General features: G+C 41.4%; 1 protein-coding gene across 3 annotated transcripts in view; it reads right to left on the bottom strand.

The window, feature by feature from the left end:
* Positions 1 to 17,945, bottom strand: part of Adgre2 (adhesion G protein-coupled receptor E2) — a 40,546-nt gene that overhangs the window by 13,205 nt on the left and 9,396 nt on the right. For all 3 annotated transcript variants that reach the window (XM_074053926.1, XM_074053925.1, XM_074053927.1), the window contains 5 exons: positions 10,818 to 10,925; positions 10,443 to 10,663; positions 10,049 to 10,228; positions 6,373 to 6,570; positions 4,121 to 4,356 (listed from right to left, as the gene is read on the bottom strand). In XM_074053926.1, coding sequence (XP_073910027.1) covers positions 4,121 to 4,356; positions 6,373 to 6,570; positions 10,049 to 10,228; positions 10,443 to 10,663; positions 10,818 to 10,925 — 943 coding nt within the window. The remainder of the gene's footprint in view (positions 1 to 4,120; positions 4,357 to 6,372; positions 6,571 to 10,048; positions 10,229 to 10,442; positions 10,664 to 10,817; positions 10,926 to 17,945) is intronic.

Below are 17,945 nucleotides of genomic sequence, written 5' to 3'. Positions count from 1 at the left end.
AAACACAAAAGACCACGAATAGGCAATACTCATCAAAACGAGCAATGCTGGAGGTATCACAATATCTGACTTCAAACTATATTACAAAGCAATAGCAATAAAAACAACATGGTACTGGCACAAAAACAGACATGAAGACCAGTGGAACAGAATAGAAGACCGGATATGAATCCACACAGCTCTGCCCACCTTATTTTTGACAAAGGCACCAAAAATATATGATGAAGAAAAGACAGCCTCTTCAACAAATGTTGCTTGGAAAAGTGGTTATCCATCTGCAAAAAACCGAAACTAGATCCATATTTATCTCCTGTACTAGCATCAACTCAAAATGGATCAAGGACCTTAATATCAGACCTGAAACTCTGAAGTTAGTACAGGAAGGAGCAGGAAACACTCAGGAACAAATAGGTATAGGCAAAGACTTCCTCAATAGAACCCCAGCATCTCAGCAGCTAAGAGAAAAGATGGACAAATGGGATTACATAAAATTAAAAAGCTTCTGTACAACAAAAGAAATGGTCTCTAAACTGAACAGACCATGAACAGAGTGGGAGAAAATATTTGCCAGCTGTACATCAGACAAAGATGTATAACCAGAATATACAGGGAGCTCAAAAAACTAAACTCTTCCAAAATCAGTGAACCAATAAAGAAATGGGCAACTGAACTAAACAGAAATTTCTCAAAAGAAGAAATTGAAATGGCCAAAAACACATGAAAAAATGCTCACCATCTCTAGCCATTAAGGGAATGCAAATCAAAACCACACTAAGATTCCACCTCACCTCTGTTAGAATAGCTATCATCAAAACACCACCAACAACAGGTATTGGTGAGGATGTGGGGAAAAAGGAACCCTTGTACACTGGTGGTGGGAATGTAAAGTTGTGCAACTGCTCTGGAAAACAATATGGAGGCTTCTTAAAATCTAAACATAGATCTGCCATATGATCCAGCAATGCCATTCCTGGGGATATACCCAAAAGACTGTGACACAGGTTACTCCAGAGGCACTTGCACACCCATGTTTATTGCAGCGCTATTCACAATAGCCAAGATATGGAAACAGCCAAGATGCCCCACCACTGATAAATGGATTAAGAAAATGTGGTATTTATACACAATGGAATTTTATGCAGTCATGACAAAGAACGAAATCTTATCATTCACAAGTAATTGTATGGATTTGGAGAACATCATTTTGAGTGAGGTTAGCCAGGCTCAGAAATCATATTTTCTCCCTTATATGTGGACTTTAGATTTAGGGCAAATACAGCAGTGTTGTTGGACTTGGGTCACATGCTAAGAGGAGAGCACATACGGTAGGAATGGGGATAGGTAGGAAACCCAAAACTTGAAAGTGTTTGGTGTGGCCACTGAAGAGAAGCTAATAGAGAAAATTTAAAGCAACAGAGGTCAGTATGGGAAGGTGACCGGGAAGTAGTGAAGAGGTCATGTAAAGATGAATCAATTCTGGTTGTAATACACATGTGCATGGAAGCAATGCTAGGAATCTCTCTGTATAGCTATCCTTATCTCAACTAGCAAAAGCACTTTGTCTTTCTTATTATTGCTTATGTCTCCTCTTTAACAAAATTGGAGAAAAGGGCAGAATAGGTTCTTCCTGGAATCAAGGGGATGGGGGGCGGAAAGAGGGATGGGGGTAGGGGGGAAAAATGGCCCAAACAATGTATGCACATATGAATAAATGAATAAAGAAAAAGTAAAAAAAAGAATGATGTAAGGGATGAATTTAATTAAGATACATGGTAAGCACATATATAAATGTCACAAGGTATCCCCCTGTGCAACCAATATATGGTAATAAAAAAACCACTAGAACTCTGAACCTGGAGTCACTTACCCACCAGCTTCCACATTCACACATGTATGTAATGTTCTTTGATATATTTACCCCCCTTTACCCTTTTCTGTCCCCTCTCTCCCTCTTGATGGTCTCTTTCCTCTTCCCAAACAGTCTTCTTTCTATTTTCATCTCTCTCTCTCTCTCCCTCTTAAATCCAGACTGCACATATGAGAGAAAATATTTGATCTTTGTTTTCTGAGTCTGTGATTCTGAAATCTCAACATGATGATCTCCAGTTCCATCCATTTTCCTGTAAATGATATAATTTTTTTCTTTATGGTTGAATAAAACTTCATGATGTGTATATACCACACTTTCTTTATCCATTCATCTGCTGATTGGCATCTCGGCTGAGTCTACAGCTTGGCCATTGTGTAGAGGGCCACAATAAACATGGGTGTGCAGGAGCTCTGTTTGCTGGGCTCAGGCTCAGATCGCTTAGTCTTTGTGCTGATCCACCAGTGATGGGGCTCACTCCTGTCACAGAGGGTGGGGCCTCTGACCACAGTGCCCATCACAACCTAAGCTCCCTGCTGCTTAAGTTTCTCAGTGGGTCTTGTGCAACCTGCCCCCTTTCCACAACTGCCTCTCTGGCTGTCTCCCTCCCAGACACTGTGGTAGACTCAGTATGAAATAACAGGTGCTCTCTCAAGGTGACACCTGGCTAAAGCTCTCTGAGATTGGAGTAGATACAGACAGTTCCAGATATGATTAGATCATGAGTGCTGTGCTCAAAGCAATGATTCATCCATTGATGAATTCAAAAGTTGAATAGATTATTGGGAGGTAGTGGAGCTATGGAAGGTAGACCTGGTTGGAGGAGGAAGGTCACTGGGAACATGTCTTTGAAAGACATGTCTTGCCCTGGCCCACTCCTGTCTTTGCTTCCTGGCCACCATGATGTGAGCTGCTCTACTCTGCCACACCCTCCCCACCATGATGGACTGAGTCCTCTGAAACATGAGCCAAGATAAGTCTTTTCCTCCCTTAAGTTGTTTTACTCAGATATTTGGTCACAGTGACACAAAAATAACACAGTATCCCCTATTAATTGCATCCCCTTTGTATCCCAGAGATAACCACCATCATGAGTTTGGTGATTGTCTTCCACCACCACCTCCAGCTTATTATTGTTAATATTATTATTATTACTTAATACCAGGGTTGAACCCAGGCCCTTGCACATGGTAGGCAAGTGCTCTTCCACTGGGCTACATCCTCAGCCCTCCCTATTATTTTGATTATTTAAATCTACTCTATTTTTCCCAATGATAAACTGGAGTGTCCTATATGATTTGGATTAAAGAAAAACCCAGGTTAAATTTAAAAAAAACAAAAGATGTCCTAAGTCATTCTTTTGATTTGATTTCTTTTTTGCTGTTTCTAGGATAACAGTTTAAAGATACTCTCTTGAGACTGGGCGCCAGTGGCTTATGCCTGTAATCCTCACTATTCAGGAGGCAGAGATCAGGAAGATCAAGGTTCAGAGCCAGTTCAGGCAAATAGTTTGTGAGACCCTATCTTGAAAATGCTCAATGCTAAAAATGGGTTGGCAGGGTGGCTCAAGTGGTAGAATGCCTACCTAGCAAGTGTGAGACCTTAAGTTCAAACCCCAGCACAGCCAAAAGAAAGATGCTCTCTTGAATAATATTGAAATACATCGCATCTGTGTAGGAACAAGGCACAACAAAATGTACTGAAAACTGCTGAACATACAGGGTAGGGGGAAGAGGTTAAGGAAGAGTAATGAAGGGGGCTAGACGGATCAAAGTACAATATATTTACAGGAAAAACTCCACTGAACAGTGAACAGACACTTAAAAGAATGAAGGTCAGGACGGTAAAACAGGTCATGCTAAGAGGTAGGAAATAGCAGGGGGAGGGAAAATGAAGAGGTAAAGGAGGGTGGATGTGGTTAATGTATTTTCTACACATGCATGAACATGGAATATTGAGACCTGCTGAAGTCACTTTAAGAAGGGGGGAATAATGGAGAATAATGGAGGGGATGAACCAAACTGGGGTACATTGTATGCACATATATGGAAATGTCAAAATGAGACCCCCTGTACAACTATTATGCACTAATAACATTAAAAATAAAGATACTCTCTTTAGTTAGTATAATCTTTTCCAAGAAAGACGTTCTCTCTGCATATTGAGCCCTGAAATATTCAAAATGCCACTGTGGCTCTCGTGATGGCCACAGACATGCTGGATGAGATAAGGACAGGTGGAATTTGTGCTCACCGGGATGTTGTCATGTACAGGTGAGGCCTGGATGCTACAGAGATGGCCACAATCACAGCTGGGACTCCGTAGCCCACGGGGAGCAGGACCTTGCCCTGGACTCTGCTCCTGCTGGAGTAGTTGACCACCGTCAGGTTGCGCGCAGTGAGGAACAGGTGCAGGCCCTCCAGAAGCATCCAGGTGAAGGACGCCAGGTAGAGGTAGTGCAGGGCGCCCGCCGTGATGGCGCACAGCACCTGGGAGTGTGGGGGGAGACACCAGAGGAGCTGTCAGGGTCTGAGTGTGGCTCAGAACTCTCCTGCGTCCTGATAGTAGGGAGAATTCTGGTATTCCATTGTGCACTGCGTAATTGTTGTTCAAATATGGACTGAATATGTGATGGTGGACTCATAGCACTGTGATAAGAGTTGCAAAATTCCTATGTCCAGTGATGTCTTGCCATTAAAACATCATAGTGCATCGTAGGGTAATGCATGACTCATGTATTTGTGGTGACGCCAGTGTAAATAAACCTACCACACTGCCAATTAGAGAAAAGTACAGAAATACGATTATGGATGATACATATCACTGGCAAATGCTCACGCGACTGGTTTGTGCTTTTCTCATTATTTTAGAGTTTGCCCTTTCTACTTATAAAAACACTTTCTTCCTGGTGCCCCGGTGGCTCACGCCTGGAATCCTAGCTACTCAGGAGGCAGAAATCAGAAGTAGAGGTTCTCAAAACCTGATCTCGAAAGTTCCCAACAGTTAGAAGAATTTTGATTCTGGGGAGGAAAGAAAAATTTTAAAACTGTTGATAACCAAGTAAATTTTTCTTCAATAAATTATTATTTCTGAACAAATGATTGCCTTGTTTTAACCTGCTGAACACAATTTTAAATGACCCAATAAAGGAGGTACTGAATTTTATTCATTTAAAAAGCACCTTTTGTACCAAAGCAAATTTTTTCTCTACTCATCTCCATCATCAATTTGGATCTATGGTGGTGACCAATGTGTTGGTTACAGAAACTTTAAGTGTGTGCCTTGAGAAAACTTGGAAATTTGTGCCTGAGGTGGTAAACTTTTAATTAGGTTAATGGTAGTGCTTACCAATCAGTAATTCTACTATCACTCAGGGCTTTCGTACCTTCTAGGTAAAACTTCTTTCATTGTGTTTTTTTTAAGATACTGTATTTTTTTTAAGTGCCATCATTTAAATTTCACTTAGTAAGTGGCAGATTACATTATTCAGTCCCACAAGCACAGAAACATAGTAACACTAGGAGATATTTCAACATTTATTTTACAATCAACTGAATATATTATGTAAATGAGGTAAGCAACTTTTGTAGAGATTGTATGTGTGAGATAATGTAATGTTCTTTTCCAGTTTTTGGGCTACAGTTGAATAAACTTTTTAATTATTTAAAAACATCTTTACCGAATAACATGTGATGGTTTTTTGTATAATGTATTTGATTTTGTAAATACGTATTTCCTGATGTGATTTTTGTGAGAAATGCTAAATCTTTTAGTATATCATGTCCTCTCAAAATTGGCAGGAGCTAAGTAATAGTTTGTGGGCAATTTGTATTGTGTACTGTACAATAACTGGGGAACTTTTATAATTATAAAAATATATATTAACTTTTAGTGTGTTGTTTAAACAAATGACTGGAACATACTAAAGATATTAGTAGGATTTTTCTGAATATTTCAGACTTGAACTCAGGCTAGCTTTCTTGTGTTTTTCAAAACAAAATGGTGTCTTGTCTTTTAAAATCAATAAATTTGTTTCCTTGTTACAAACACAAAAAAAAAAAAAAAAAAAGAAAGTTCCCAACAGAAAAAAGGGTTGGTGGAGTGGCTCAAGTAGTAACAGCACCTGCTTTGCAAGCCTAAAGCTCCAAATTCAAATCCCAGTACAGCCAAGAAAATAATGAAACATTTTCCTGTTAAAGTTTACACCAGTAGCAGCTTCATACATCATCTCCACCTTACTGTCTACCTTGATTATATCAGGAGGTCACATCTGTGATTGTCCTACACCAAGTGCATTCTATGATAGTCCCACAATGACAAAACTGTCCAATGATGCAACTCCTTTCATTAAACAGTGTATAGCCACGTATGAAGGAGCTTTAAACTGGAGGATTTGTTTTCTAGTTGAGTCAGACAATGGGAAATTGGTACCTACCCCTCTAAATTGCCCCAGAACCCAAGGTGTAGTTCCTGGGGCAGGGCAGGAGCTGGGACTCCACCAGTACCTTGGGCTCCGTTCGGTCGATCGCCGTGAGGAAGAGGAGGTGGGCCAGGAAGAGGCAGATGGAGAGGTGCAGGTGCAGCGAGGTGCTGGTGTTCTGGATGGCCTTGCACAGCAGGAAGGTGAGGGCCGCCAGGAGGAGGCACAGCAGAGACAGGCTGAGCCCTACATAGGTGATGACAGTCAGCGCCAGGTCTTCCTCCTGGGTCCCAAAAGAAGAGGGCATGGTCACAGTGTCCTCTCTGGGTTAGTGGTCCCCCCACCATTCTTGTTATGTGGCTCAAAAAATTCTAGACTGTGGGGACCAGGTAAGTATTGAATTTGGTGGGTAAGTGACTACAGATTCAGAGCTGTAGAGTTTCTTTTTTATTGCCATGTATTGGTTGTACAATGGATACGTTGTGACATTTACATATGTGCTTACAACGTATCTTAATTACATTTACCCCCTCCATCACTCTTCCTCATCCCCCCTCCACCTTCTTAGAACAATTTCAACAGGTTTCCTTATTCTATTTTCAAACACAGAGTACATCGACCACATTCGCCGTCCTTCACCCTCTGTGTTCACGCTCTTCTCTCCCACTGATGCCCACCCCGGGGACAAGACCTGTTGTACCTTCTTGTCCTTCCTGTGTTTAAGTGCACTGTGACCGTTGAAGGGCTTTCGCCTCCATATTTCGCACGTGTGCGTCGTGCTTTAGCCAGATGGACCCCTGTATTGCTTACTCTTTCTCTGTCACCCTGCTCCCCTCTTATTCAACCGCCTACTGTCTTCACACACAGCACAGTTTTAGATTTGGAGACATCCCTTTTTTCTTTTATTCATATGTGCATACAATGTTTGGGTCATTTCTACTCCCTTCCCCCGTCCCCTCTCTTACCTCCCCCCTCACTACCAGGCAGAAACTATTCTGCCCTTATCTCTAATTTTGTTGAAGAGAGAGCATAAGCAGTAATAGAAAGGACCAAGGGTTTTTTGCTAGTTGAGATAAGGATAGCTATACAGGGAGTTGACTCGCATTGCTTTCCTGTGCATGCGTGTTAGCTTCTAAATTAATTCTTCTCGATCCAAACTTTTCTCTAGTTCCTGGTCCCCTTCTCCTATTGGCCTCAGTTGCTTTTAAGGTATCTGCTTTAGTTTCTCTGCATTGAGGGCAACAAATGCTATCTAGTTTTTTTAGGTGTCTTACCTATCCTCACCCCTCCCGTGTGTGCTCTCGCTTTTATCATGTGCTCAAAGTCCAATCCCCTTGTTGTGTTTGCCTTTGATCTAATGTCCACATATGAGGGAGAACATATGATTTTTGGTTTTTTGAGCCAGGCTAACCTCACTCAGAATGATGTTCTCCAATTCCATCCATTTACCAGCGAATGATAACATTTTGTTCTTCTTCATGGCTGCATAAAATTCCATTGTGTATAGATACCACATTTTCTTAATCCATTCGTCGGTAGTGGGGCATCTTGACTGTTTCCATAACTTGGCTATTGTGAATAGTGCTGCAATAAACATGGGTGTGCAGGTGTCTCTGGAGTAACCTGTGTCACAGTCTTTTGGGTATATCCCCAAGAGTGGTATTGCTGGATCAAATGGTAGATCTGTGTTTAGATTTTTAAGAAGCCTTGGAGGCATTCTTGAAAAGATGGATCAAGCTCCGTGAAGGGCTGAGGTAGAAGAGGGTCCTTTCTCAGGACAAAGCCCATGACGTGGGTTAGCTAAGCTCATGTGTGCATGCGGGAGGCGTGCGTGCGTGTGTGTGTGTGTGTGTGTGTGCGCGTGTGTGTGTGTGTACCAACAGGCTGAGGTTGATGCTCTTCTGTCCCAGTCACATGGGGCCACACAGCAGAATCTGTACCTGGATGTCCAGGGCTGGACGCCCCACCACAGACACTACTTGTCTCAATTGAGCAGTGCCTGCTCCTGGACACATTTACAATCAGATTCTTGGGTAAAGGGAGTAATATTTTGCAGTACTGGCCTCACATGTGCTAGGCAGGCACTCTACCACTTAAGGCACTCCACCAGCCTTGATTTTGTGTTGAGTATTTTCGAAATGGGGTCTCACAAACTATTTGCCTAGGCTGGCGTCAAACCGCAATCCTCCTGATCTCTGCCTCCCTCATAGCTAGGACTACAGCTTTAAGCCACTGGCACCTGGCTTGTGGGAGCTCTTTATATATTAAGGTAATCAGCCTTTTTTTGTCTTTACACCAAAGGGTCTCAAAATTTAATATGCATTAAAAATCACCTAGAGACCTTTCGTTTATTTTTAAATAAATAAATACAGGCATTTGTTCACTATATCTAAAGGAAGGTGAAATGTCCATAGCACAGTGCAGAAGAAAGTGAATGCTTTGGTTGTCTGAGGACCTGAGGAACACTCTTCCAGGTTTTCTTGTCTGGATTTTGAACCACAAAATAAATAGCAGTAAACAAAACTGTGGTGATTGCATACGTAGCAATGAGGTATTGGAATGCCCTCAGATCCCTGGGAGTCTGCAAGGTTTGGAATTTGGTTGAGATTTGATTTATGCTTATTTTCATGTGGGTATTTATAAGAAAAGCCCCACCACCTGGGATCACCTGATTAAACAAAGTGACTGATTCCCCTGACTTCAGGAGGAAGCAAAATGACCGTGGATCCACCTGTCTTTCCAGGCCCTCCATGACCTTGGCTATCACCCAGTCTACCTTTCTCCAGCTCCTGAGCTCCTGAACCACCTCTTGTGGTTAGTAAAATTCCAGTTTGGCCCTTACATCTCCATCCCCTGCTGTCACACACCCCTCCTTCCTTCCTAGTGCTCAAGAAAATTATTTGGCGTTACCATGGAGGGATTTTGCAGGTGGAATTTAACCCCCAAATCTGTTGATTTTCTGATATGGCGTTGATCCTGGTGGACCTGGCTTAATCAGAGGATCTGGACTCTTTTTGGAGAAACACGTTCAAGCTCAAGAGGACTTCCATATGAGGCATATTTTCCTGCTGGCCTTTGGTAGGGCCACTGGAATTTTGTGAGTGGCTCTTAGGATCTGAGTGTGGTCTCCAGGTGACAACCAACAAGAAAGTGAGACCTCAGTCCTATAGCCACAAGGAGCTGAATTCTGCCTGCAACCAGGGAGCTTGGAGGAGGACATCAGGACCTGGATGAAGTTACAGTCCTGACAAGAACTGTATGCAGAGCTGGTGTTCAGAGAGTGGTGCAGAGCACACCACTCTCACAGCTCACATTTGTAATTCTTGCTATTTAGGAGGTAGAGATCAGGGGAATTGTGGTTTGAGCCAGCCTGGATAAAAATTCACAAGACCCCATCTCACCCAATGACTGGGCAGGGTGATGCATGCCTGTCATCCCAGTTATGCAAGGAAGCATAAATAGGAGGATTGCCGTGCAGGCTGGTTTGGGCATAAAGTGAGACCCTATCTAAAAAATAACCAATGCAGTTGCCCAAGTGTTAGGACACCTGCCTAGCAAGTGTGAGGCCCCGAGTTCAAACCCCAATATGGCAAACAAAACAAAACAAAGAAGAACCAAACAATACAAACTCTGTGCAGAGAACTCAGGTCCCATGCTGCTCTGGTGACCTACAAAAACTGTGAGATCCTAAGTTAGTTTTATTCCAGCCTCTGCATGTGTGTCTGCTATACAGCAGCAGATGTCGCACGCAGTCCCCTCACCTGTGTGGGGTAGTGGGCCATGAGCACGGCAAAGCTGCTGAGGTGGGAGCAGCTGCAGGTGGTGCTGGTGTCTTTGGTGCCCATCGTCCTGCAGCCTGTGGTGGCCCAGTGACCACATCCACTCTGGTCATGGTCCCAGAACACACAGAGTACCTGATGCCTTGGGCTGGTTGTCACCTGCTGTAGGAAAGGACACAGGTGTGGGCTGGAGCTTCTTGTGCTCAGAGATGCTTACCAGTGCTTGGAAAGGGCTGACTTTCCTGGTGTGTGTGTGTGTGTGTGTGCGCGATGATGCTACTCTATGGGGGAGTCCAATGAACCTCAGAGATGCACAGCCAGGTGTGCCCCAGACTCATGCTGTCCCACACCCGTGGTCCAGCCCACCAGCACTCACAAGGTGGGAGAAGGTGAAGGTAACCGGGGAGCTGAGGTTCCAGGTGTCTGTGTTGCTCAGGAAGGCTGAAATGACGTCTGAGAGCAGGACCAGGGAGGCCACCTGCAGTGAGCCCTTGTTTATCTCATTAGCCATCTCCTGCTCAGGCTCCAGGACCAGAGGAGCCTCAGCCAGCAACCTGCCCATCCCTGGCAGGGACATGAGGCCCACCACAGATGGGCCTGTGGAACAAGACCAAGGTTGGATCCTTAGATGGGTTCCTTTATTGATGCCCCATTCTACCCCCACAGTTTCCTTTCATTTTTAACCCTCTGTTTTTTACATTGGGTGCTTACCACGAGGCCTTAGTGACATTGTCCTAATCTCAGATATTACCTCTGTTCCCAGGTTCCTGCGCCAGATCCCAGCTCAACTGCATCTCTGCCTTATTCTGACTCAAGGTGACATGCCCTTCCCTTTGTTCCTGCACATCCAGGGACAGTTCTGCGAGTTTGGGGAATTATAAGAGTCAGATTAGGACAGATATATATATATATATATATATATATATATATATACAATATATACTATATATATATATTTTATATACTCATAAAAGTATAATTTATACTATATTATATAACAATAATATAAATCATATGTAAAGTACATATTATATAAAGCAATTTGTAACATATGATATAATAATGAATACTATATGTTTTATATTTCAAAATCTATATCATAGTATGTTTGTATAGTATAGTATGTCACATAATGCATTCCCCAAAAATGCATCAAACAAAAATGGAGAACTGAAAGGCAAATGGGTCCTGTGTTGGGGTTGGCACCAGTTGGAGGGGGGAGGATATAGGGAAGGGGTGTAGGGGGTGAACATGGTGGAAATATATACTCTTGCATGAAAATGGAAAAATGAGATCTGCTAAAACTATTCCAGGAATGGGGGGGAGAAGGGATAAAGTAGAATGGTGGAGAGGTGAATTCACCTATGATACATTGTAAGAACTTTTGTAAATGTCTCAAAATATCCCCAGCACAATAATATAATAAAAATAAAATAAAATTAAAAAAGAGCAGTAAAATTATGCCAAAATCTTCAACCCAATATTAAGAATGCATTTAAACTAAGGAGACTGCAGACCCATATAAAGAAATCTCCAGATGTGTTTGAAAGTACTTAAAGATGGCATATGAAATAAAGCATTCTTGATCGATCAGTTATTGAGACTCTAGATTGTAAAGATGGCAGTACTTCCCAAAGTCATCTGCAGAGGCTAGGAGTGCTGCTCAGTGATACAGTGCTTGTTAACCACGCACAAGACCCTGGGTTCAATCCCACTACCAGAAAAAAAAATCCAAAGTGATGTATGGATTCAATAAAACCCTTATCCATAACCCAACAGCCGGCTGTTATCAGTAACATTAGTGTAAATATTATTTTGCCCCAACAGAAGAGCTCATCTTAAAATTGATAAGGCATCACAATTGATCAGAATACTGCCCCAAATATTGTTAAAATTGGAGGACTCAAACTTTCAGATTTCAAATCTTACTGCAAAGCAACAGTGATCCAGACAGTGTGCTACTGGCAGGAGACAGACCTACAGGACAACAAGTTTCAGAGTCCAGAAATAAACCTATACATCTGAACTCTATCCCCTCTACTTTCTTGTTTCTACCTCAGTCCCCTTCTTATGGTGATTTCTACTTTCCATATTTATACTTGTGCAGAAAGTACATCATCCATATTCATCTTCTTCACGTTCTTCTTTTACCCTCCCTCTCCCATTATGTGACCTGTTTTATGTGCTTGTCCTTCATTGTTTAGGTGTATGTTCATTGGTCAATGGGATTTTTGCCTGGGTATTTTACCAAGCGGGACAGTGGGACTCCTACCTCACACCACACAGAAATTAACTCCAAATAAGTCAAAACCTAAATTTCAGACCTAAAATTAGCACTTGGGAGGAAACCTAGGGGTATCTTTCTGACTCTGTATTCAGCAATGACACCAAATGCACAAGTAATGAAAGAAAAAACAGAATTTGTTGGGGTTAACAGTGAGGACAGCCATGTCAGCACCAGACCACCTACCCACTTGCAGGTGGCTTGTCAGAAATTCTCACCCAACCCCAAAGACTGACAAAGGGACAATTATTAATCTTTAACTCCCTGGATGGATGCCAAGGACAGCTGAACAGACAGTGACTTAACTACAAATTTTCTTTCTTGGTTGCCCAGCAACAGTATCCTTAGTGACCTTCCTGGTACTTTTCCACTAGCCCCCTATATCTAGCTCAAGCTTGTGTGTGGCAGTGGGCTCCAGCTCTCTTGCTGGGGTCTCCCTCCCCAGGGCTCCTGCCTGAACAATAAACCCTGTACTGGTGTTTGAGCATCTCTCTGCCCCTTATTTTCTCACAGAATAGACTTCCTCAAAATTTATCTGTTCTCTACGGTGCAAAGATCACCAGGAAAGATTATCAGGAAAGTGCAAAGACAACTTGTCAAACTGAAGACAACAATTCTGGATTGCATATCTCATCATTGTCTATTCTTAAAATAAATTAACAAAACTCTCACAAGTCAACAACCAAAAGACAGAGAACTCTTTCAAAAACAGGCTAACAACTTAAATAGATGTTTCTCCAAAAAAAGACCCAGGAATGGCCAACAGGAACACGAGAAGGTACTAAACATCATTTGTCATTGGAGAATGACAAATGAAAGCCACAATGGGATGCCACCTCACGCATAACAGGGCTGGTGGTGTAGCTCAGTGAAGGGAGGGGGAACTCTGGGTTCCATCCCCAGCATGGCAAAAGAAGAGGAAGAAACACCATTTTGCTGAAGATGTAGGGTTTGTCACTCTTAAACATTTGTGATGAGAATATAAAATAGCACAGCCGTGTTAGAAAAATAGTTTGGTGGTTCTGCAAAAGTTTGAACACAGAGTTATGTTACTTTAGTAATTTCGCTGCTAGGTGTATACTGAAAGAAATTGAAAACAATCTTTCAAACAAAACCCAGTTCATTAATATTCACAGCAGCGCTACTCACAAAGTGGAGATAACCTAGAATAACCTATATGTCCATCAGTGGACAAAAGGAAACAAAATGTGGTCTAACCATACAGTGGAGCACTACTCAGCCATGAAGAAGAGTGATGTACTGATACAGAAACTTCAAAAACAGGGAAAAATGGTCTTTTCTGGGGGTGGGGGACCAGAAAGAGGGGGTGGGCATAAGGAAAGGGCAAATAAGAGTGTATATGGTGGATGTATTTTGTACCCGTATATGAAAATTGAAGAACAAAACCTGTTGAAATTGTTCTAAGATGAGGATGGAGGGGGGGGGGAAGAGGAGGACGTTGGAGGAGGTGAATCTAAGATAGATTTTAAGCACATATGTAAATGTCACAATGTGTCCCCCTGGACAACTATCTTATGCTGATAAAATTAAAGAAGACAGCATGCTAAGTGAAAGGAGTACAAGGTCACATGTTGTATGATTTGATTTACATTAAAAGTTCAGATTAGGGGAATCCACAGAGAAACAAAAGTGGATTACTGGTTGTCAGGTGCTGGGGACAGGGAGGAATAAGGAATGATTGTGTGGTAGCTGCAGTGATTACTTTTAGGGTGATGAAAATGTAGAAGAAATAAGGATGTGTATGGAAAGCTGTTGAAAAATGGGGGGTGGGAGGTAAAGGAGTAAAGGAGAGCAATGGAAGGGGTTGAATGGACCAAATAAAATATACAGCGGGCATTCATTGAAACACCCCTTCGGATATCAGCTTAAATATTAATACTGAAAGCCAGGACTGTAAAATAGGCACAGTGTGTGTGTGTGATTAGTGGGAGGGAGAGAGTGAGTGAAGATTAAGGTGATGGTGCATGGTTGATGGACATCATATATCTACATGAAGCTAAGAAACCTCTTGCAATTGCTTTAAGTGGGGTGGGGAGGGGGTTGATGAGGAGAGATGATGGGGCAATGTGAATAACGTAAAATGTAAGTTTAATTGGAATTGTCACCCTGTAAAACGACTATATCCTAATAAAAAACTATCAAATAAAAAAAGAAAATGTAGGGATAAAGGTAATGGTTGTAAAACTTTGTGGATGCACTCAATTCTCAATGTCATTGAAATGTGGAATGCTTGGTGAATTAAAATAGTGATTTTTTTTTCTTGTGGTACTGGGGACTGAATTTAAGGTCTCACTTGGTGTTCTACCACTTCAGCCACTCCTGTGTCCTTTTGCTTTTTTAGTTGGTTTTTTGGCTAGGCTCTGCCACTAACTCTGCTTGGACTCGCTCTAGACTATGGTCCACCTATCCCCCGCCTCCCTAGTGGCTGGGTTTTCAGGTGTGTATCATCATACCTGTTGCTTTTTTTTTTTACACTGAGAATACATTTTGTTCTTTTTTTTTTTTTTCTTCCTTCTCTTTAGTAATATGCCTATGTTTTCTGTCATTCTATATTTTCTGAACACTGTTGTTTCACATATTCTTTAAAGTGTCATATGTTGAATAACCAACCCTAGTACACATTTCTATCCCAATATAAATACTGAAACAAGGGCATGTTACCACTGTTTCTACCTCCTACACTTAACTAAATAGCTGGAAATTGCTTACATAATCTTTTTTTTTTTTTTTTTCATTTTTCTTTTATTATTCATATGTGCATACAAGGCTTGGTTTATTTCTCCCCCCTGCCCCCACCCCCTCCCTTACCACCCACTCCACCCCCTCCCGCTCCCTCCCTCAATACCCAGCAGAAACTATTTTGCCCTTATCTCTAATTTTGTTGTAGAGAGAGTACAAGCAATAATAGGAAGGAACAAGGGGTTTTGCTGGTTGAGATAAGGATAGCTATACAGGGCATTGACTCACATTGATTTCCTGTGCATGGGTGTTACCTTCTAGGTTAATTCTTTTTAATCTAACCTTTTCTCTAGTTCCTGGTCTCCTTTTCCTATTGGCCTCAGTTGCTTTAAGGTATCTGCTTTAGTTTCTCTGCATTAAGGGCAACAAATGCTAGCTAGTTTTTTAGGTGTCTTACCTATCCTCACCCCTCCCTTGTGTGCTCTCGCTTTTATCATGTGCTCATAGTCCAATCCCCTTGTTGTGTTTGCCCTTGATCTAATGTCCACATATGAGGGAGAACATACGATTTTTGGTCTTTTGAGCCAGGCTAACCTCACTCAGAATGATGTTCTCCAATTCCATCCATTTACCAGCGAATGATAACATTTCGTTCTTCTTCATGGCTGCATAAAATTCCATTGTGTATAGATACCACATTTTCTTAATCCATTCGTCAGTGCTGGGGCATCTTGGCTGTTTCCATAACTTGGCTATTGTGAATAGTGCCGCAATAAACATGGATGTGCAGGTGCCTCTGGAGTAACAGTCTTTTGGGTATATCCCCAAGAGTGGTATTGCTGGATCAAATGGTAGATCGATGTCCAGCTTTTTAAGTAGCCTCCAAATTTTTTTCCAGAGTGGTTGTACTAGTCTACATTCCCACCAACAGTGTAAGAGGGTTCCTTTTTCCCCGCATCCTCGCCAACACCTGTTGTTGGTGGTGTTGCTGATGATGGCTATTCTAACAGGGGTGAGGTGGAATCTTAGTGTGGTTTTAATTTGCATTTCCTTTATTGCTAGAGATGGTGAGCATTTTTTCATGTGTTTTCTGGCCATTTGAATTTCTTCTTTTGAGAAAGTTCTGTTTAGTTCACATGCCCATTTCTTTATTGGTTCATTAGTTTTGGGAGAATTTAGTTTTTTAAGTTCCCTGTATATTCTGGTTATCAGTCCTTTGTCTGATGTATAGTTGGCAAATATTTTCTCCCACTCTGTGGGTGTTCTCTTCAGTTTAGAGACCATTTCTTTTGATGAACAGAAGCTTTTTAGTTTTATGAGGTCCCATTTATCTATGCTATCTCTTAGTTGCTGTGCTGCTGGGGTTTCATTGAGAAAGTTCTTACCTATACCTACTAACTCCAGAGTATTTCCTACTCTTTCTTGTATCAACTTAAGAGTTTGGGGTCTGATATTCAGATCCTTGATCCATTTTGAGTTAATCTTGGTATAGGGTGATATACATGGATCTAGTTTCAGTTTTTTGCAGACTGCTAACCAGTTTTCCCAGCAGTTTTTGTTGAAGAGGCTGCTATTTCTCCATCGTATATTTTTAGCTCCTTTGTCAAAGATAAGTTGCTTATAGTTGTGTGGCTTCATATCTGGATCCTCTATTCTGTTCCACTGGTCTTCATGTCTGTTTTTGTGCCAGTACCATGCTGTTTTTATTATTATTGCTTTGTAATATAGTTTGAAGTCAGGTATTGTGATACCTCCTGCATTGTTCTTTTGACTGAGTATTGCCTTGGCTATTCGTGGCCTCTTGTGTTTCCATATAAATTTAACAGTAGATTTTTCAATCTCTTTGATGAATGTCATTGGAATTTTGATGGGAATTGCATTAAACATGTAGATTACTTTTGGGAGTATAGTCATTTTTACTATGTTGATTCTACCAATCCATGAGCATGGGAGATCTCTCCACTTTCTATAGTCTTCCTCAATGTCTTTCTTCAGAAGTGTATAGTTTTCCTTGTAGAGGTCTTTCACATCTTTTGTTAGGTTTACACCTAGGTATTTGATTTTTTTGAGGCTATTGTAAATGGAATTGTTTTCATACATTCTTTTTCCATTTGCTCATTGTTAGTGTATAGAAATGCTAATGATTTTTCTATGTTGATTTTATATCCTGCTACCTTGCTATAGCTATTGATGATGTCTAGAAGCTTCTGAGTAGAGTTTTTTGGGTCTTTAAGGTATAGGATCATGTCGTCTGCAAATAGGGATATTTTGACAGTTTCTTTACCTATTTGTATTCCTTTTATTCCTTCTTCTTGCCTAATTGCTCTGGCTAGGAATTCCAGTACTATGTTGAATAGGAGTGGAGATAGTGGGCATCCTTGTCTGGTTCCTGATTTTAGAGGGAATGGTTTTAATTTTTCTCCGTTAAGTATAATGCTGGCTGTAGGTTTGTCATATATAGCTTTTATAATGTTGAGGAACTTTCCTTCTATTCCTAGTTTTCTTAGAGCTTTTATCATGAAATGATGTTGGATCTTATCAAAGGCTTTTTCTGCATCTATTGAGATGATCAAGTGGTTTTTGTCTTTGCTTCTGTTAATGTGGTTTATTACGTTTATTGATTTTCGTATGTTGAACCACCCCTGCATCCCTGGGATGAAGCCTACCTGGTCGTGGTGAATAATCTTTTTGATGTGTTGCTGAATTCGATTTGCCATTATTTTGTTGAGGATTTTTGCATCAATGTTCATTAAGGAGATTGGCCTATAGTTCTCCTTTTTGGAGGTGTCTTTGCCTGGTTTTGGGATAAGTGTAATAGTGGCTTCATAAAATGTGTTTGGCAGTTTTCCTTCCCTTTCTATTTCATGGAACAGTTTAAGGAGGGTTGGTATCAGT

This window comes from Castor canadensis, chromosome 14 (assembly GCF_047511655.1).
Source record: "Castor canadensis chromosome 14, mCasCan1.hap1v2, whole genome shotgun sequence".
Classification (NCBI taxonomy): Eukaryota; Metazoa; Chordata; class Mammalia; order Rodentia; family Castoridae; genus Castor; species Castor canadensis.
Note: the sequence above shows the minus strand (reverse complement) of the source record. Positions and strands in the feature narration are given on the sequence as shown.